The sequence below is a fragment of the Phalacrocorax aristotelis genome, chromosome 1 (assembly GCF_949628215.1).
Source record: "Phalacrocorax aristotelis chromosome 1, bGulAri2.1, whole genome shotgun sequence".
Lineage (NCBI taxonomy): Eukaryota > Metazoa > Chordata > Aves > Suliformes > Phalacrocoracidae > Phalacrocorax > Phalacrocorax aristotelis.
The window spans coordinates 142,782,202-142,800,240 of NC_134276.1; the positions used below are offsets into that span (position 1 = coordinate 142,782,202).

At 37.7% G+C, this 18,039-nt stretch overlaps 1 protein-coding gene across 3 annotated transcripts in view; it reads left to right on the forward strand.

The window, feature by feature from the left end:
* The window catches only part of PACSIN2 (protein kinase C and casein kinase substrate in neurons 2), a 64,966-nt gene that overhangs the window by 23,798 nt on the left and 23,129 nt on the right, over nt 1–18,039 (forward strand). For all 3 annotated transcript variants that reach the window (XM_075113060.1, XM_075113070.1, XM_075113080.1), the window contains exon 2: nt 12,330–12,440. In XM_075113060.1, the coding sequence (XP_074969161.1) occupies nt 12,381–12,440 (60 nt within the window). In that variant the 5' untranslated portion in view covers nt 12,330–12,380. The remainder of the gene's footprint in view (nt 1–12,329; nt 12,441–18,039) is intronic.

An 18,039-nucleotide genomic window follows, 5' to 3' on the forward strand; every position in this document is an offset into this window, starting at 1 on the left:
TAATTGCACAGTTCCTTTTATGCTGTGTATGTATCACATACACTGTTGAGGGAAATCATAGAAGAAAGTTAAGCTTTTTTTGGCTGCTAGCTGTTCTAGATAAATTTGCTCAGAACTCCTAATGGCTGTCTTGCAGGTTAATTTAAATGCATGTATTAGCTTGGCACTGGTGTGTGTTTTTTTTTAAACACAAAATTAAAGCTGACCTCTACAACAGAAAAATACTTTTAAAATGGCATCTCTATCCCTTGGTAACTTGAGGGTGTGTTCTTAAAAGGTACATTTCACTAGCTTTGTAGTGGACATGTTTTTGAATTCTTAACTATGGTGGTCTTTCAGTCTCTTTCTGGATGTAATTACTAGTACTGTCAATTGTTGAAACCCAAGTTGCTTTGTGTGAGAAGAAACACTTAAGCATTATAGTTTCAAAATTCAAATATTAGGTAAGATCATCACAGCTTATCTTAAATGAATGAAGTTTTTGAAAGCACTGGGAATATACATTTCATAGAACCTTCATTTTGTATTACATAGTCTCATACTTTTGACAGAATTTGTGGCAGCTGTATGCATGCAGTCATAATTATTTTGTGGTGTTTGTCGCACTTTTCTAACACTGTGTACACATTCAAGTTTGCACCATGATTTTCAAGTCTGTAAAAGCTAGAATGCTCTCTGACACTGCTAGTTTTAAAGGAGCTCTAAAAATGTGAATTAGATTTTACAGTAGATTCTGAAGGGACAGGAATCCCTAGTGATACCACATTTGGAGTACTGTGACCAGTTTTGGGCCCCCCAGTTTAAGAAGGATGTGGAACTGCTTGAGCAAGTCCAGCGGATAGCTCCCAAGATGATCAGGGGGCTGGAGCATCTCCCTTAGGAGGGAAGGCTGGGAGACTTGTGTTTGTTCAGCCTGGAGAAGGGAAGACTGAGGGGGGATTTCATCAATACCTACAAATATCTAAAGGGTAGGTGTCAGGAGCATGGGACTAGGCTCTTTTCAGTAGTGCCCAATGACAGGACAAGGGGCCATGGGCACAGGTTGGAACACAGGATATGTGTTCCCCCTCAATATGAGAAAGAAAGTCTTTCCTGTGAGGGTGACAGAGCAGTGGAACAGGCTGCCCAGAGAGGTTGTGCGGTCTCCTTCCCTGGAGACATTCAAAACCCTCCTGGATGTGGTGATGTGCTCCTTGCTCTAGGTGTCCCTGCTCAAGCAGTGGGGTTGGACAAGATGATCTCCAGAGGTCCCTTCCAACCCCTATGATTGATTCTGTGTGATTCTGTGTGATTCTGTGTGATTCTGTGTGATTCTGTGTGATTCTGTGTGATTCTGTGTGATTCTGTGTGATTCTGTGTGATTCTGTGTGATTCTGTGTGATTCTGTGTGATTCTGTGTGATTCTGTGTGATTCTGTGTGATTCTGTGTGATTCTGTGTGATTCTGTGTGATTCTGTGTGATTCTGTGTGATTCTGTGTGATTCTGTGTGATTCTGTGTGATTCTGTGTGATTCTGTGTGATTCTGTGTGATTCTGTGTGATTCTGTGTGATTCTGTGTGATTCTGTGTGATTCTGTGTGATTCTGTGTGATTCTGTGTGATTCTGTGTGATTCTGTGTGATTCTGTGTGATTCTGTGTGATTCTGTGTGATTCTGTGTGATTCTGTGTGATTCTGTGTGATTCTGTGTGATTCTGTGTGATTCTGTGTGATTCTGTGTGATTCTGTGTGATTCTGTGTGATTCTGTGTGATTCTGTGTGATTCTGTGTGATTCTGTGTGATTCTGTGTGATTCTGTGTGATTCTGTGTGATTCTGTGTGATTCTGTGTGATTCTGTGTGATTCTGTGTGATTCTGTGTGATTCTGTGTGATTCTGTGTGATTCTGTGTGATTCTGTGTGATTCTGTGTGATTCTGTGTGATTCTGTGTGATTCTGTGTGATTCTGTGTGATTCTGTGTGATTCTGTGTGATTCTGTGTGATTCTGTGTGATTCTGTGTGATTCTGTGTGATTCTGTGTGATTCTGTGTGATTCTGTGTGATTCTGTGTGATTCTGTGTGATTCTGTGTGATTCGTTTGAGAGACCTCCAGACCTTGTAGGCAGTCGATTTAACTTCTAATTATATTTCTTCTACTGACAGCTCTCAGTCCCTGAGATCTCTGTATTCAGAAGCGTATTTGAGGAAACTGCGTATCCTTGAATGATAAATCCTCAGATTATCATGCCTGTTCTCTTGAAATAGTAGGGATTAGCTCCTTGTTTACATTTCCTTTCTTAATACATGATGGTGTTCAAAAATGTTACAGGCTCCATTTTTGAGGAGTATAAAATAGCATGGATGAAACTCATTATATTTAACCTTTCCATAATTTAAAACTTGTAACAAAATTTAACAATGTCCTGTATTAGAGAACCACTTAATGCACCCCTCTCCTGCCTTCATCTGTGCTGAAGGCCCTGTTTTGGCCTTTGGCATAGGCCTAACAAAGTGATGCAGGAGGAAGTACCTTGCTGTGTATTAAGTAATTTAAGAGATGTATTCCCCTCTTAAGGACACAGTAATTATGACTTGGTATTCAGACAGTATCTTGTATTTGAAATGAAGAGCTCTGTCTCCCAAAAAGTAAAAGAATGCGCAATTTTTAGTGAAGAGTACATACAAAAGTATGTCCTTGTTGAATCACTTCCAATAGTAACATACTTTCCTTTTAATGACACTTAAATTCATGGAGCTATTCTTTAGCAGCAAGCATGACTTCAGGACCAGGTTGCAAAGGCAAAAGATGACTCCCTGCCTCTGCTTAGCACTCCATGTAATCTCTGCAGGCATATTTCTGTAACTTGTGTGATGCTTAATACTCCATAACCTAAAGTTCAGTGGTTATTACAGAGAGGAAATGCAGGAAGAAAAACAAACCCCTAAACAGCCCTTCAGAAATTCTGGGATGGTAAAATTTTGGCTGAGGGAAATGTAAGTCTTTATTGTTATTAAATGCTGATGCTGTTGAGTCTGTAGTTTGAAATCTCTCCTGCAGTACCTAGCCACTTGTGGAACTACATTTGCAAAGCTGGAGGTTTTGCTCAGTGGTGGGCTGCTGGAGTTAAAAACTGGTTTTAATGAAAAATAGAAGAGTGCACACTTTCTTGCACTGAAATAATAATTTTAAGAGCTCCTAACTTAATCTTACCAAGTCTGCCTGAATAAACCTGAAGATAGCCATTTGCATTTTTCTTGGTATGAATCATAATTGCTCAAACTTCTCTGTAATTGTTTTTTCCTTTGACTTTTAAGCCACAGAAAAAACTGTATCAGTATACTTCCATGGGAATCAACTTCAAATTTAACCACTTAATGTTGTGTATTTGGTCATTTAAAAAAATAAATCAAATGTTCTTGATTAGTACAACAGAAGTGTGTTAAACAATGAAATCTTTTATCAGATTTGGGTATTTTAAAAATACAGCCTAGTGATGAGCTAATTTCCATGCAGATCCCTCTGCAGATTGCAGAGGGGTTCAAAGTAAAAACTTTCAGTGGTGGTATGCCCTAGGTCATATATTTGATTGGTGTACAGCAGGAGCATTCTGACAATGCTCTCTGGCTTTGAGCAGTGTGTTGTAAATGCTGATGCAATTTGTATCTGCAGAACTAGATAGTTTTTTTCCTTGCGTGGTTTATTCTGGTTACTTGCATCACCCTTCATACCTCCAGCTAAGCAAAAAGTATAATCTGAGTATGTTAAGGTTTTTTTAAGTGTATCAAAATATTTTAAAGCTCCCTGCACAGCTGTGCATCAGCTTTGTGTCCTTAGCTGCTATTGCTATGCCATTTCAAGCTTGTAGTTTGCAGTGTTAATAATTTCCTGTGGTCCGTGTCCATTTAACTCAAAATCAGGAAACTCTGCAAAGCCTCAGAAGAACTTCTACTGGTTAAACCAAGCAAAAAAAAAAAGCACAATTGAAATAATACACCTACGCAGAGTGGCTTCTCAGGTAGAAAATAAAAAATTATTTCCCCCCAAAGTCAGTATTTTGCTATTTAAGGCATCTCCTGGTTACTTGGAAAAATGTAGAGGGAGGTTAAGTTGGCAGCATGTAGGAGCTCATAAGGACAGCTAGGTCTTGAATCTGCAAAATCCAGCATGTCTAATAGCAAATTAAAGGGAAGAAGGATAGGACAGGAGAGCTAGTTCTCTGACAACTACATCACTCTGCCATTTCTGCTCTTGCCTGCAGTAAATGGCATGCATTTCCAAGACAGAATTCCCGCAGAGGCTTGATGGGTTCAGTTATATTGTCTCTCAGTATAAGCCACTGTTTCTGTCTGCTTTTGTAACTTGGGCCTATCTTCTCTGGAGTGTGAGTGTGAGACAACACTTGTACATACATGAAACATAAAGCGGAGGCTGAGAGCCTGTTTGGGTTGTTGCCTCACGCTTCAGAGATGCATTTCTGCACTGTGTGTGTTATTCAAAGATAATCAAGCTTAATCAGTAATTTTAAGTTTTATTTACTTAATAAAATATTCTGCGTAATAAAATGTAATGACTAAAATAGCTGTTCTTATGCATTGTGAAATTTATATGTTGTAAAACTTCAGTAATGTAGTGTTGATGTGCATGGAGAGTTTACTTTGAGATGCTTCTCTTCTCACTATAGTCATGTGGGTTGTTTTATATGTGGTAAATATAAAAGAAATTTTAACTGCTTTAGTGATCTTCTGATGTGTGCTAGAACTATGGCTTGAATGTGTGTTTGCTGCTTGCATATGTAGGCAATGAATTAATGCAAATTTCAGTGTCTTTCTATTGCATGTTAAACACATAGCATTTAACAGACATGAGTATAGGTGAATATAATTCAGTAACAAGGATGTTGTTGGGATCCAAGCAGCCTTGACTCAGGGGTTTACTTAATTGGCATTTAACACCAGTGTCTGGTTGCTGACTGGAGCATGGGGAGGGGGGAAGACCCAGAAGCAATCATATGCCTGCGGAAGCCCCTTTGCTCTGCTGTCCTCCAGCTGGGCTAATGCCACGCAGCTCCTCTCCAAATCCCACTGCCATACCTCTTGCCCTGGCGGCTTGCACAACCTCCCTCCCAGTTCCTACCAGCTTCTGACTATTTCTCGCTCCTTTCCCACCGCCTGCAGGGCACAGAACTGCAAGGAATCTCGTTACTCTTACTGTTATGAATGACGAGTATGAACCAGTAGCTTCTGTACTATTTAATGTCATTTTGTGTTACTTGATAACTGAAAAATGACTAGGTGGCAAAATACTCAAGTATTCAAACTAAAAAATATAAGAATATTGTTCCCATGCTCAGAGGAATGTGTATAATAAGAAATACACTTACACAGTTTGTAATGGTGTACATTTCCTAGATTCCTTCCTTCAGTGCTCAGGATATGGGGTTCACCGAGTGGGTTGCTGTCAACTTTCAAAGAAATCATTTGGTGTGTGGCTCTGCTAACTTTAACATACAGGCTGAATTCCCCAGGAAGTAGTGATTATATTTGTTGTTGTAATTGTTTTTTTGGCAGAGATGAAGGGATTTTCTTAAATCCGTGTGAAAAAGGGTGCTATTCTCCCTATAAAAATAGATTGAAGAATAAGAATTAGGCCAAAGCCATTGATTTGAGACTCTACCTTTGAAAGTCTAAGGCTTGACTTCTATTAGTAACATGCACTTGTATCTACTGTTTGCAATTAGAAGAGTCACAGCACTGAGTAGTGGTGAATAATTGTGGTCTGATGCATTTGTTCCCCGCACCCGGGGGCTAGAATTCCTTGGTGTCACTTGAATGTGTACACCAAAACAACCTTTTTTTCTTATAGTTACATGTCCTGTTAATTTATGGACTCTTCAGTGTCAATAGCTGTGATTCTTAACAGGTTTTGGTACATGATTTCACAATATTGCTAAAGTAGTTAGTCACTTTTTTTCTCTCTAAAAACAGTAAACAAATTGCAACCCTGAAGAAACTGGGAACTCTTATAGATCAAGTTCTTTGGACAGGATAGAAAAGGAGGCAATGTCTAAATTGCTTTATTTAACCAGGGAATACAAGGTACAGCACATTCATGATAGCTACATTTGGTAACAAACCACAATGGTTTGCACTTAAAGCATAGGACATGTTTGTTTCTGTACAATGAAGTCCCATTTTCTTGCTATTCTGTGTGGAACAAAACCTCAGACTTCAGTGAGTAATAAGGGAAAATACTATAGCTGAATGTTTTTATGAGCAGCTAATCCAAGTTGAGCGATGTCCTTATATGTAAGTATTCCACTCCCTAGTCATGAAACTTGAAATCCTGCTGAGTCAGGTCTGGAGTGACAAGTCTTGTTGTTCAAAAAATAAGCTTAAAAGGTAATGCAACCAGGTGCTTTTCTAGAGGCTGGTAGACTGTCTTTGTCTGAGCTTGTTTCCACAGACTCCTTAGAAAAAACACAAGAATAATAGCTGAAGGGACCATTTAGTTTTCTAAATATGAATTAACTTTTTTCTTCTGTCACTCATCTTGAGGACAGTTAAACACTGAAATAAGTTGCACGAAGCTGTGCAGTCTCCGTCCATGGAGGTTTTCAAGACTGTATAAAGCCCTGAGCAACCTGGGCTAACCCTGCTGAGTGATTCTGTTATTCTATGATTCTAAGATTTTCTGTCATGGACCAGTTTGTCACCTGGAGCTATAGTACTAGCGATTGCCTTGCTTTAAAGCAGCCTATTGTATGTGAGAGAATAATTGGAAGAGATACGTATGATGTCATGTTGGCGCTGAGAACTTCTGTCAGTTCCTTCTGTTCTAGAAACTATGAAGTTCTGCAAGTAAGGCTTGAGGAGTCACACCTCCTGTTTGTCATCTGGATTGTACATTTTGGGAAATGCTAGTCAGGTCTGCAGGATGGAGGCTGTGTGGTATTGTCTTCAGGTTTCAAGTATTTGAAATAGTGTTTTGTTTGCAGACATTCTTTGTGTTGGAATATCAGACTCTGTTTCTCATAGGAGGATTTAGTAAGCAGCACTGATATCTTAATTTGATTTATTTTCTTGTTAATACTATCTTTTTAAATTATAGTATAATATAGTATATATATAGTATAAATATAGTTATAACTCCCTTCCAAGGGGGTTCAGAATGTTAAAATCTTACCTTTCAACAAACAACCCCACCTGTTTCATAGTAAGAATTCACCAAACAAATTAATTTCTTACTGGTGGTTGAGGGGGATAAACTGAAGGGTTTCTTTAAATGCTTGGGTTTATTTTTTTTTCTGTCTTACTGTTGGAAAACACCTTAAGAGAAGCTTTGGAATTGACTGGATTATTTTAGCATCTTAAAAGTCCACATTTGTTGCACAGATTTCTGCAACTGTGTGTTCTGCTAATCTCTATCACCTGACACACAAAGAAAAAGGGACTGGGAAGAAAATCTAGTATTTCAACACAAATGAAGCTTTCAGGGTAACAGCATCAAAAGTAACTTCTTGAGAGCAGAGGGAGAATGTTCAATTCAGATATTTTTGTGTGTGGTATCTGCTTGCTCGTGATTAGTTAATGTTTTCTGAAATCCTCCTGTGTTAAGCCTTCAGGATATTTATAGCCATTCCTTTCATGTTGTAGGGCACTAGCAGTAGAGAAGAAATGCAATGTCTTTAGCATATAGCATTGCTAGAATGTTCCCTAAGAGGAAGCTTTAAAAAAGTCACATTGATTTATTGGTTGGTTTCCTTGTGTCTAAGATCAATGTATCCTGATTTACAAGAATTCTTAAAAATCACTAAGTCAAGAAACCTGAGCCTTGTTTGTTTGCACTGTTTCTGTAGCTATTACAGTATGTAGTATTTAGTACATAGTTACTTTTTTCAGTTGGACTTTGTGGTTTTTTTCTAGCCTGTATAAATTCTGTTAGCTAATGTGTGCTGGGAGTTTTTATGACGAAAGGCACCAAGGGCTCTGAACTGGTAAGGCTTTCTTTGTGCTGCTTCACGTTTGGTGGTTTATGTGCCTGTGGTGACACATCTAAAAACTTGTTTCAAGATTGTGGACTTGATTAATAAAATATTGAGATTTTGGTTTTTAGAGGGAATTCCAAAGTTCTTTGATGCAGGGGAAGAAAATATGCTGAGAAGTATGGAAGTTGAGATCTCATTTCTGTTGGCCAAGAGCATGCTGAGGAAAAGGCACAGAGCATGAGCCAGGGGTGGTTTCTAATCAGTGAGGATCTTTAATCTGCCTTCTGAGGAAAATGAGGCTTATACGTTTGCCTTCTCTGACTTCCCACTTCTGTAATTTTTGAATCAATTGGTCAGTTTCAGGCAAGTGTTAAAGAGCAGCACTTCTTCTCAGTTTTGTGAAAATTGGCAGCTGGGTGGGAGAAACCTGAACTGATGTACCTGCTCAAGAAAATCTTAATGTGAGCTTGGTAATAATCTGTCCTGTTTGGTGAGCTGGTTTACCAGTCAGCGTGAGGGTGGGTGGAAACTGCTAGACCACTGTGCTACTGCTTGCTCAGCAAGTAGTTGAGGGACAAGAAAAAGGCTGCGTGGGTACACCTGAAGAGTTGGGCCTCTAGTTGTGGAATGAGGAAAATAATGGTGAGAGTGGATGAAGCCAAACTGTTGTGGGAATATAGGAACTGGGTGTATGCACCAGTGTGCTTTCCTATGGAGTTATTGGTTGTGCTGCTATCTAGCTGACCAAAGAACCCCTGACTTTGTGAGATGCAGGTGATCATTTGTGGAGAACATGTGCAGAACTCATCTCTTCTGTTGTCTTGATCTAAATTTCCCAGATTTTATACTGACAGCATTAGTTGTTTGTAGGTTTACTGATAATAGTGAAATGGAAGACCCTGCGAATCAAAGTGCAATGAACTTTCATTGTGAAACCTCTGCAAATGCACTTGAAGGATGGGAGAACCAAACCCTAACAAAAAATGTGCTAAAGGACTGACTGCTGTAATAATTCTATTTCATGATGGTAGCATGACTCATACTGCTTGATGTTCCTATCTCAATATTCAGTTTATTTTTAAGTAGTGCTGTACAAATAGTGTTTTTTCCTCTGCCAGTTGTTGCTATGACTTCATAATATTTCCCTAAATACGCTTGCTCATACTTTCTCACAGCATAGTATTTGGCACATTAAAACATTAAATCCATCAGAATTTCCTCAGTGCTGATCATTTTCATGCTTTTATGGAAATAAAGGATAGCTCTGTGTATGATGTAGCTTTAGTTGAGGAGGAATAAAAGTTTAAAAAAAAAGTCGCTACAACCTGTTCCCTCATTTAAGAAAATGTTCCTCTGTTTCAGCTTTTTCAATTTTTCCATGTAGCTTTTCAGATTAGATTTCCAGCACTGGTATAGTTTAGCCTTCTTTGTTAAAGGTAAGCAGACACTGTATTATTGTTTCAGAACACTTTCACTGTCTTTTCTTTTTGTAATTGGAGGGGAAAAAAAAACTTCATGTGTGGTTTGGGAGGGTGGGATGGGTGACCTGCTGAAACTTTCCTTGAGGTTTATACTTTTGCGTAAGGGTTTCTTTTTTCCAAGACACTGAACTCTGCAGTTGTCTGCCGGATCTCTTCCAAATGGCAATAAACATTTTGGTTGAGAGACCTTGGTGTACTATAACCCTTCCTGAGAACCTTTGGAATCTTGTTCCTTCCCTTGTTCTGCATGGCATGCCTGGGTCACACTTGCTTCAGCTGCTTACTTGGTTTCAGAGTAATATGAGTGTTAGTGCTGCCTTAATGGGGAAAAGGCAAGAGGACACAAATTCCTCTTCTAGCTGGGTTCTAGCTAGTGATGTTTATTGATCTAACAAGTTGTCTTTAAGCTTTAGGTCTCCTTTTGATCAGATAAAATAACACTAGAAATTATGGATAAAGATACTGCTGCATAACCTTATATTTTCGTGAAAACTTTAAAACAAAAAAGTCTTAGAAGAAGCTGTTTAGTGTCTAACTACTCTTTTGAGTTTGTCCAACTAGTTGCAAGTTTATTGCACTTTTGTTTCCTCCTTGTAGTGCTTATGGCTATCTAAGAAAGGCTGTCAGAAAATTTAAACACTTAAAATGTGATCTTTGCTTACCATGATGTATTGTAAGGGCCAAAATTTATCTGGAAAGAATACATTCCATGTAAAGGTATGCTGCTAAGAAACTGACAGTTGAGTAGTGTTATAACGCACTTTTGCTTCTGGGTTTGAGAAAAGCACAGGTGGGAAAGTGGTTTTTTTTTGTAATTACTAACAATAAGTTCAAGGTTGTTACACTAATATGTAAAGATAGCTTGTCTCAATATATCATCTTCCTCTCTAATTGTTGCCATTTTGCAGAACCCTTCCTACATTTTTAGCTATCTTTTCAACATAAATCTAACAATTGATGTTTCTGTTGTAGCTTTCAGTTCTGTATTCAGTGTTAAGGTTATTTAAGCTTTCTCTAAATTGGATTATGGAAGTGAATTGGATGAAAAACCATTCAGGAGAAACAGCTGGTCTTCCCAGCCAGAGCAGTTCTTTGTTCTGTTTGTGCTGCAACTGTCCAAACAACTGTTTTGTTTCAGTAGCTAGTTCTTGTTAAACAAGTGGTGTATGCCTACCCTCATGGCACAGTTATTTTCAGAGCACCCAAGAAATGTGAATTTGGTGTTGAATTCTCCTTGGCCTTGGAGGCTTTCAATTCAGTTTCTCCCAGCAGCATGTCATAACCACTAAGCTGAAAGGTAGGCCAGGTTTGTAGGCATTTTCTACTCTTCCTTTTCAAGTGGCCTTATTGCATTAAAGGAAGCAAGATTCATAGGGCAAAAGAGAGGGACCTTTACCTTAAAGCCTACTGATTAAGGTATTCATCCCAGAGGGGCAGGGGGCTAAAATCTGTTTACCCATATGTAGCCCTGGCAGAAGCTGTAGGTAAACTTGATAGGAGAAATCTAAACAGGAGAACTTGATGAAGTATCTGTAAAGATTAGGCAGGGATTTGTATGCCTGTGTTGTGGGAGAGAGCTGTTTCCTTCCCCTCCTACCTCTTGGCCTCCACCCTGCAAACCACACTCATGGGTGTAAGTACCTGAATTTTTAACTCAGTACTGGTTTTGATACTTATCTTAAATGTTAGCTTAGGGTAACCCTAACTTTTTTTTTCTACATGGTGATTTATAAACAGTAGTCTCCTTCAATGAGGATAGGTCATGTTTTTCTTCAGTGCAGCTGTGTCTATCGTAGTGAGAATGCCTGAAATGTTAAAGTAATGACTTCTAATAAAGATCAGAATTTGGAGTTGATTTTTTGGCATTTGTTTTGCAAAAAGAAAACACTGAAATAGTATGGTAACATGTCACACAAAATGCAGTAAAACTAGCTGTGGGAGTTTCAAATTCTAGGGAAAAGTGATTCTCAGCTTCAAGGAGACCTTCTGTCATGGAACCTATAACCTTTTATTTGATACATGTGGAACAGTAGATATGTGCATCATACCATCATTTAGACTCTATTTCCTTTAAAATGCACAGGAGTGGTGGTAAAGAAAACAAGTAGCTCAGGCAGTTACTAGCCCAGTAAGAGATCTAGTCAGAGGTGGGTGGGTGAGATAACTGGGGCTGTCTGAATATCATAATCTATACTAAGACTTTCAGGAAGGAGGCTGGTCTTGTCTCCTGCATTTGACTTACATAGCTGCAATGCTCTTCACATTGTTTTTGCTTTACATTGTTGTTGGAGCTTTGTTCTGCATTTGGAGATGCGTTTAGCTTTCAAGAGATGATTTGAATCTAAAATTCTTACAGAAATAAAACTTTACTTCTGAAAAGATTGATTTATTTTTCTTTAAATCAGTAAGTGGTTTTGGCCTTAAATATTTCCAGTGGGTTTCATATAGTAGAGATTTTCAGTGAAAAAGGAATAAGCAGCAGTGCAGGTTACTGTATCAGGAGCAAAGGTCAGTTGGTTGTCTCTTACAGAATGCTTTGAAGTTGGCATACTTACTGAGTAGCATCACGCTGCTCGATCATTTCTTGTGGTTGTAATAGGAAATTTTATGATCAAATAAATTCAAGAGTTTGGTGAAATTTTATATGGGCAGATGGATTGAACGTTTTCTGGACTACAAAGGTCATAATAAGAGCCAAGAACTTCATGTGGTAAGGTAGTGTTCTGTTATGAAACTTTACATGCCCTGCGTGGTTACCTCTGGTTTTTTTTGGCACCCCTAGGTATCACAGAATTGAAGGATGTTACCTAACTTCATCTCTCTTTTGATAACTATTTTTCATTAATAATGCTTATAAATAATTTCTTCTGTTTTTTTTTTTACAGATTCTGAAGGTGTTTAAGCTCTGAATACTCACAAGTTCTTCATACATAGAAATGTCTGGGTCATACGATGATTCTGTTGGAGTAGAAGTTTCTAGTGATAGCTTCTGGGAGGTAACCTGAATGTTTTATCACAATATTTTGATTTTATTTTTTACTTTTACTGTAGAAAATGATTTTTGTACATTGTAAACAATGGAGAGAGCTGCAATACAAGACACCTTTGGTTATTGCAATCTGCAGAAATAGCCTTTGGTGTAGAAATGACCTTTTAGATTTTGGCCTAGTTCTGTCAGCAGTTTTTAACTGGCATAAACTTGAGGATCATCCATTTGGGTAGGATATGCAACTCAGAATTGAACCTTTGTCAATTTCTTTTTTTTGCCAAAGAGGAGTGTGGGTGGGCAGCTTTTAAAAATTCCCAATGGGGTTGAGTGATCAATGTTAAATCTAAAGTAACTAGTTAAAGGCTACTGTAAATGTACATAAATTACAAATGTAAGATAGTGTGCAAATGTACAGCATGCCTCCTGTTTGTGTCTAGGTACAAGTATAAACTTTTTTGAGAGAAGTTATCTTTGTATCAGTGTAAGAGCATATGTGTAGAAAGATAATACAGAGGACATTGTAATATTAGTAAATTGTGCTGCCCAAATCTGAAGAAGGCTTTTGGATGTTATGATAACTTGATGAAGCTTTAAAGAAAGCAATCTTCATAAAGCAGAAAGCATTAAACAAAAAAGGTGTTTGCAAGAAGAAGAAAGCTTTGACGTTGTTTATAGTGACATAATGGGAGGTAAGCATGCCGTCCAGACTAACTAATCTGTGGGGCAAATTTCTGCTGTGTGACTGGGAGCTCTTTTGAGTTTGAACTATAGCAAACTTGGAAGTGGCTAGGGGGAAAATGTCTGAATATTTCTGTTACCAGAGACTATGTAAGGCAGCTTGGATTTGGTGACCTAACATTGTGCTTCCTTTTCAGTAAAAGCTTTTCTAGACCACTAACCTGCGGTGGTGGTGGTGAGGGCATATTGCATTTTGATGCAGATCTCCCCTTATTTTTCAATACATTATCTAAAAGACCTAATGGCAGTGAGGTTCTTGTTTAGTAGACAGCTATCATTTTTTGAGGAGACATATTCACTATTATGTTAAATATGTCTATTTTCTATGAAGAGGTGGTTTTAAAATTACTGGATTCTGAGTCTTAACCCTTTTTGTTGTAGGGGTACTCTGTAGTATGACTGCAGAGAGGATGTGAGACCTCTGCTCTCAGATGTTTGACTCAGCTGGGCATGGTCCTGAGCAATCTGTCAGACCTGCTCGGAGCAGGGGGTTGGACTAGATGATTTCCAGAGGTTCTTTCCAACCTCAGTAACTCTGTGTCTTTTATGCTGAGGCAACTTTCTGGGCAGGCTTTCTTGGTAGAAGTGTTTCAAAATAGAGTAAGGAGGCAGTCAAGAAAAAAGAATCTGGGACCAAAGGGGACATTTCTTGACGTGTTGGACATCCTGTACTTTGCAGGAGAACATGACTTCTGGCTGGCTATTCTGTACCAAGCTGTTGTCTTCTATCAAGTAATTGTCTCTGGAAGCATAAAAGACTTCTGTAAGCTAGTGTGATTGCTTGGACAGAGGTGGACTCAAGGATACTTAATATTAAAGGATGATAGATGATCGGAAATAGCAATTAGTCTAAGACAGGACCTTTAGAATAGCTTGAATGTATTTGACACTTATTATAGGTCAGTTAAAGGTGTTCTTTGTGTTTGTGCTGTTGGTGACTTGTTTTATATCATTTTGTAAACACTACTTCTTAATCTGTTTCTTTGGGCTTCTCTATTCCTTCTAAAAGGTCAGAACTGCAGTCTGTTTCATAAGCAATGTCAAGAGGCTAATGTGTAATGCTTGAGTATATCTTTATTTATCCTTGGATAAATAAAGTTAGGCTTCAGTATTGAAATCAGTTTCTTTCTTTATAGGATTAATTCTTTTCTCTGCTCTTTCTCTTTTTTGATGTACAATCACAAAGGTTGTTATGTTAGAATGGGCAAGAGGAAAAACTTCAGATTGAATAATTAGTTTGTTTTTCTGAAACTTTGAGTATATCAGGCTGGAAAAGTAATATATTCTGAGAGTAGACAAATGCTGATTAAAACAGGTATGCAAGTTGTTCAAAGGGGAAAACTTTGTTTACATCATATTAACTAATAATATGCTAAAATCAGTTAAAAGTAATCTCCAGAATTGAAGATGCAATTTTATTCTCAGGGAATGGATTCAGTTCATTAGAAATATACCACCTTCACACTCACTCCTCAGGGAGTGAAACAAAGGTATGGCTGCAGTAAAAAAAGAATCCCAATGATAAGTCAGTTGTTTTGTTATTGAAATTACTTTAAGGATGTTCAAAGTATTAACAGTTTTTCTGAAAGCAAAATTGGAATTCCCATACAGTTGATGATAATATTAAAAAAACAAACCCTATATTCCCTTGTGTTAAGCTTTTGACAGTTTAGCAATATAAAAGGGTATATTTCACTGAATTTTGGAGTTTTGAGTATTACGTAGGAAACACTACTTGTTTTGCTGTTCCTCTGTTTTGTGCTGGTTGATTATTATGACAAACAGACAAGTTTGGGGTTTTTGTGGCTACAAATCCTAATTCTTTGAAAATCATTAATAGAGATGGTTGTGTTCTTAATATGGATGTGAAGTCTTTGTCATTATTTTAGCTAAGTGACTAAAGGCTTGAAATGTCAATATGTTGAAACTAAGCTGTGTTTGAGTGAAACAAGAGAGGCTGTAAAAGTTACAAATGGTTAGTGCTTAAAATATCACCACTGACACTTGTTTTGTGGTTAAAAAGAAAAGCAAAAACCAACACAGAACAGGTTAGAGAGTTCAAAAGATACAGCAGGTTATAAAGTGCTGTATGTATAGCTGAAAGACTGTAGCAGGTATGCCTAAAAGTTTATGGAACTGGAGAGTTGAAAAGTGTGTGGTAATACGTCCCTGGCATTGTGCAGAGAGGGAACTTTTATAGATACACTAAGATACTTTGAACTAAAAATGAAAGAACTCTGATATAAGGGATAAATTATTTGAGTAGTCCTGAACTATTAACTGGAAGGATTGACATGGTAGCAAATGTTGACCTTCACGCATGCTGTACTTGGTAAATTTACAGAGTCTGTGTAGTTTGAGAGAATAAACATGTTTACAAAGCTGTCTTAGAAACATATATAAACTTTCAGCTCTTTCCATTGAGAGAAGAGAATATATTAAGCAAAGAAATTGCTGTTTCTTTGTAATCTGATACTTATTGTAGGATGACTCCTTATGTGAGTATTAATCTATTCAGAAGACCAGTAGTCTTGGAAATGCCCTGTTGTAGTGAGAAATGTGAATAATGTAGAACTTGGAAATGCCCTGTTGTAGTGAGAAATGTGAATAATGTAGAACTTGGAAATGCCCTGTTGTAGTGAGAAATGTGAATAATGTGGAACTATGTTTTGATTGACAGCCTTTATAATTGCATGTAGAATCATGTGGCAGGGAAGCTGGGGTTTGGACAAAATGCTTGGACTAAAGCACAACATAAAGGAAAGTGGTAAAATACCTACAGTTGTGCCTTGCTTTCTTCCAGGAATTGTTTTCTTGTGACCTCTGCACTCCTGTGCATTTCTGTGAGGGTAACTGCATTTTGACATGCATGCCTGATACTAGCCTGGAATGTATTTATTTTTATTTTTTATATACTTCTGATTACTTATTTGAGTCAACAATTAAGGTATCCAGCAGTTTGCTTAGGTCAAGTAATGCCTTGGCGAAATGTACCATTTGACTTTAAATCTTGCCTTTCTACAGAGAAGCCTGGCAAAACAGTAAGACAGGAATTATCCTTCAGATCAAGAATTTAGGGGGGGGGGGAAAGGCTTGCCAGGCTTCTGCTGTTGGTAGAACATGAACCTAAAGTGAAGGAAGTCCTCTGCAAGTCTTGGTAAATTTAACTTAAGATTAAACATATTAACTTACGAATTTAACTTAACACTGAAGTGTGAAGTGGCATGCAGAAACTGACAGCAAGCCTGTCAAACTTAATTACCAAACTCCTGTTTAAGTACTTCTGGTTTGGAGCCAGCTTTCCAAACTAAATTTGACTGAATTTTAGTCTAAAACTTGTCCTTTTTCCATATGTTCTGAATTGGTTATTTTGTTTCTGAAGATTGCAATTTTGAATTCTAGTCTTAATCTTTCTCAAAATGGATAACTGAACTGATTTGATCCATGTGTTTTGTCTGACTTGATTAGAAAAGATGTGGTGTCTCTGGAATGCCAGCCTCAATACTTCATGCCTCAGGTAACAACAAGTAAAGAACTCTTAAAAACTGTGGAAGTTAGGTTGTTACTGCAGATTTAGTCTTTTTGCACCCTTTTATTAGAGGTTTTTAAGATATTTGGCAGGATAGGGTTTTTTCTTTGTTTTTAAAGTCAGACTGCAGTTTGTTAAAAGCCACCTTGCTATGTTTTACTGGCACAGCTGAAAGCAGTTAATGTATTTAAACCTGGCCATGGCACAGAAGAGAGTCTGGGAGAGTGAGCTTTTGGGTTTGTTCCCTCACACTCGGAAATATCTCAAATTTGTTTACCTTTGGAGTGTGCTGCAAAGCCCATCTTTTTATTGAAGGACGTTTAGGAAAGAGTGAGGTAGCTGGGTGTGGGAGCTATCTGAAGAACTTACTGTGAAAACTGGTTTTTGCTTACTGCATATCTTTGAAACGAAACCACTTTTATTTCTTAAATGTTGATGTTGAGCTGATAATAAGAACTGTACTTAATAAAATGTTGATAAACCAACTTCTAATTTTTTTGCCATCGCTGTTGACAGAAATTTCATACAATGTTGTCTTTAGGAAATAAAACACTTGATTCTTAACCAGTTTTCTGGCTCTAGTAGTGTTTGCTTTCTTCTGGACTTGTCACTGCCTTTGCTAGGGTTCCTTATTACAAAGATAATTACTAGCAGTTTGACCACATTTAAAAATGTGAATCTATACTATATGGTTGCACAGTACTAAACTTACTGTTCTAACTGTGCCTGTATATGCTCGGACTGTCCACGGTGCAATTCAATGCAGGTTACTTCATCTATGAAGCTTGTTTATTAGGTTGCTATTGCAATACTGTTCATGGAAACTTCCAGTTCTGGCACTGAGAGTCAAGCTCAATGCTTGAAATACAATACGAATAATAATTTGTTTCCTTTGAAGACTAGTATTTTCAATTACAACATAGATACTGTTATCAGGTTCAGATTTGTGGTTGGGAAATAGTCTTGTTGAAAGAGAACTGGAGAAGTTGCTTTTGGACTTGTTATTGGTGTTGACTCAGTGTAGATACATCAGTCAAAAAATGTGGGTAGGACAAGGCTTAGGCACAGGTAGTATCTTGTATCATAACAGCTGGTATAACTGAAAAAAACCCAGGCTTTCAGAAATATACATGTTTCTTTAGCCTGAAATAGAAATAGGAAAAGCTTTCACAGTTAATTTGAGGATTTTTTTTCAGTATTTAGTTAACCCAAATTACTACTAAAAGTTTTTTGTCTTTTGGCAGGATGATAAATCCTTTTCAGGAGAACAAATCTTTTATCTTCCTCTAGTATGTCCAGGTGTTTACCAAGTAGAAGTACTTCAGGAGACAGAATGTCA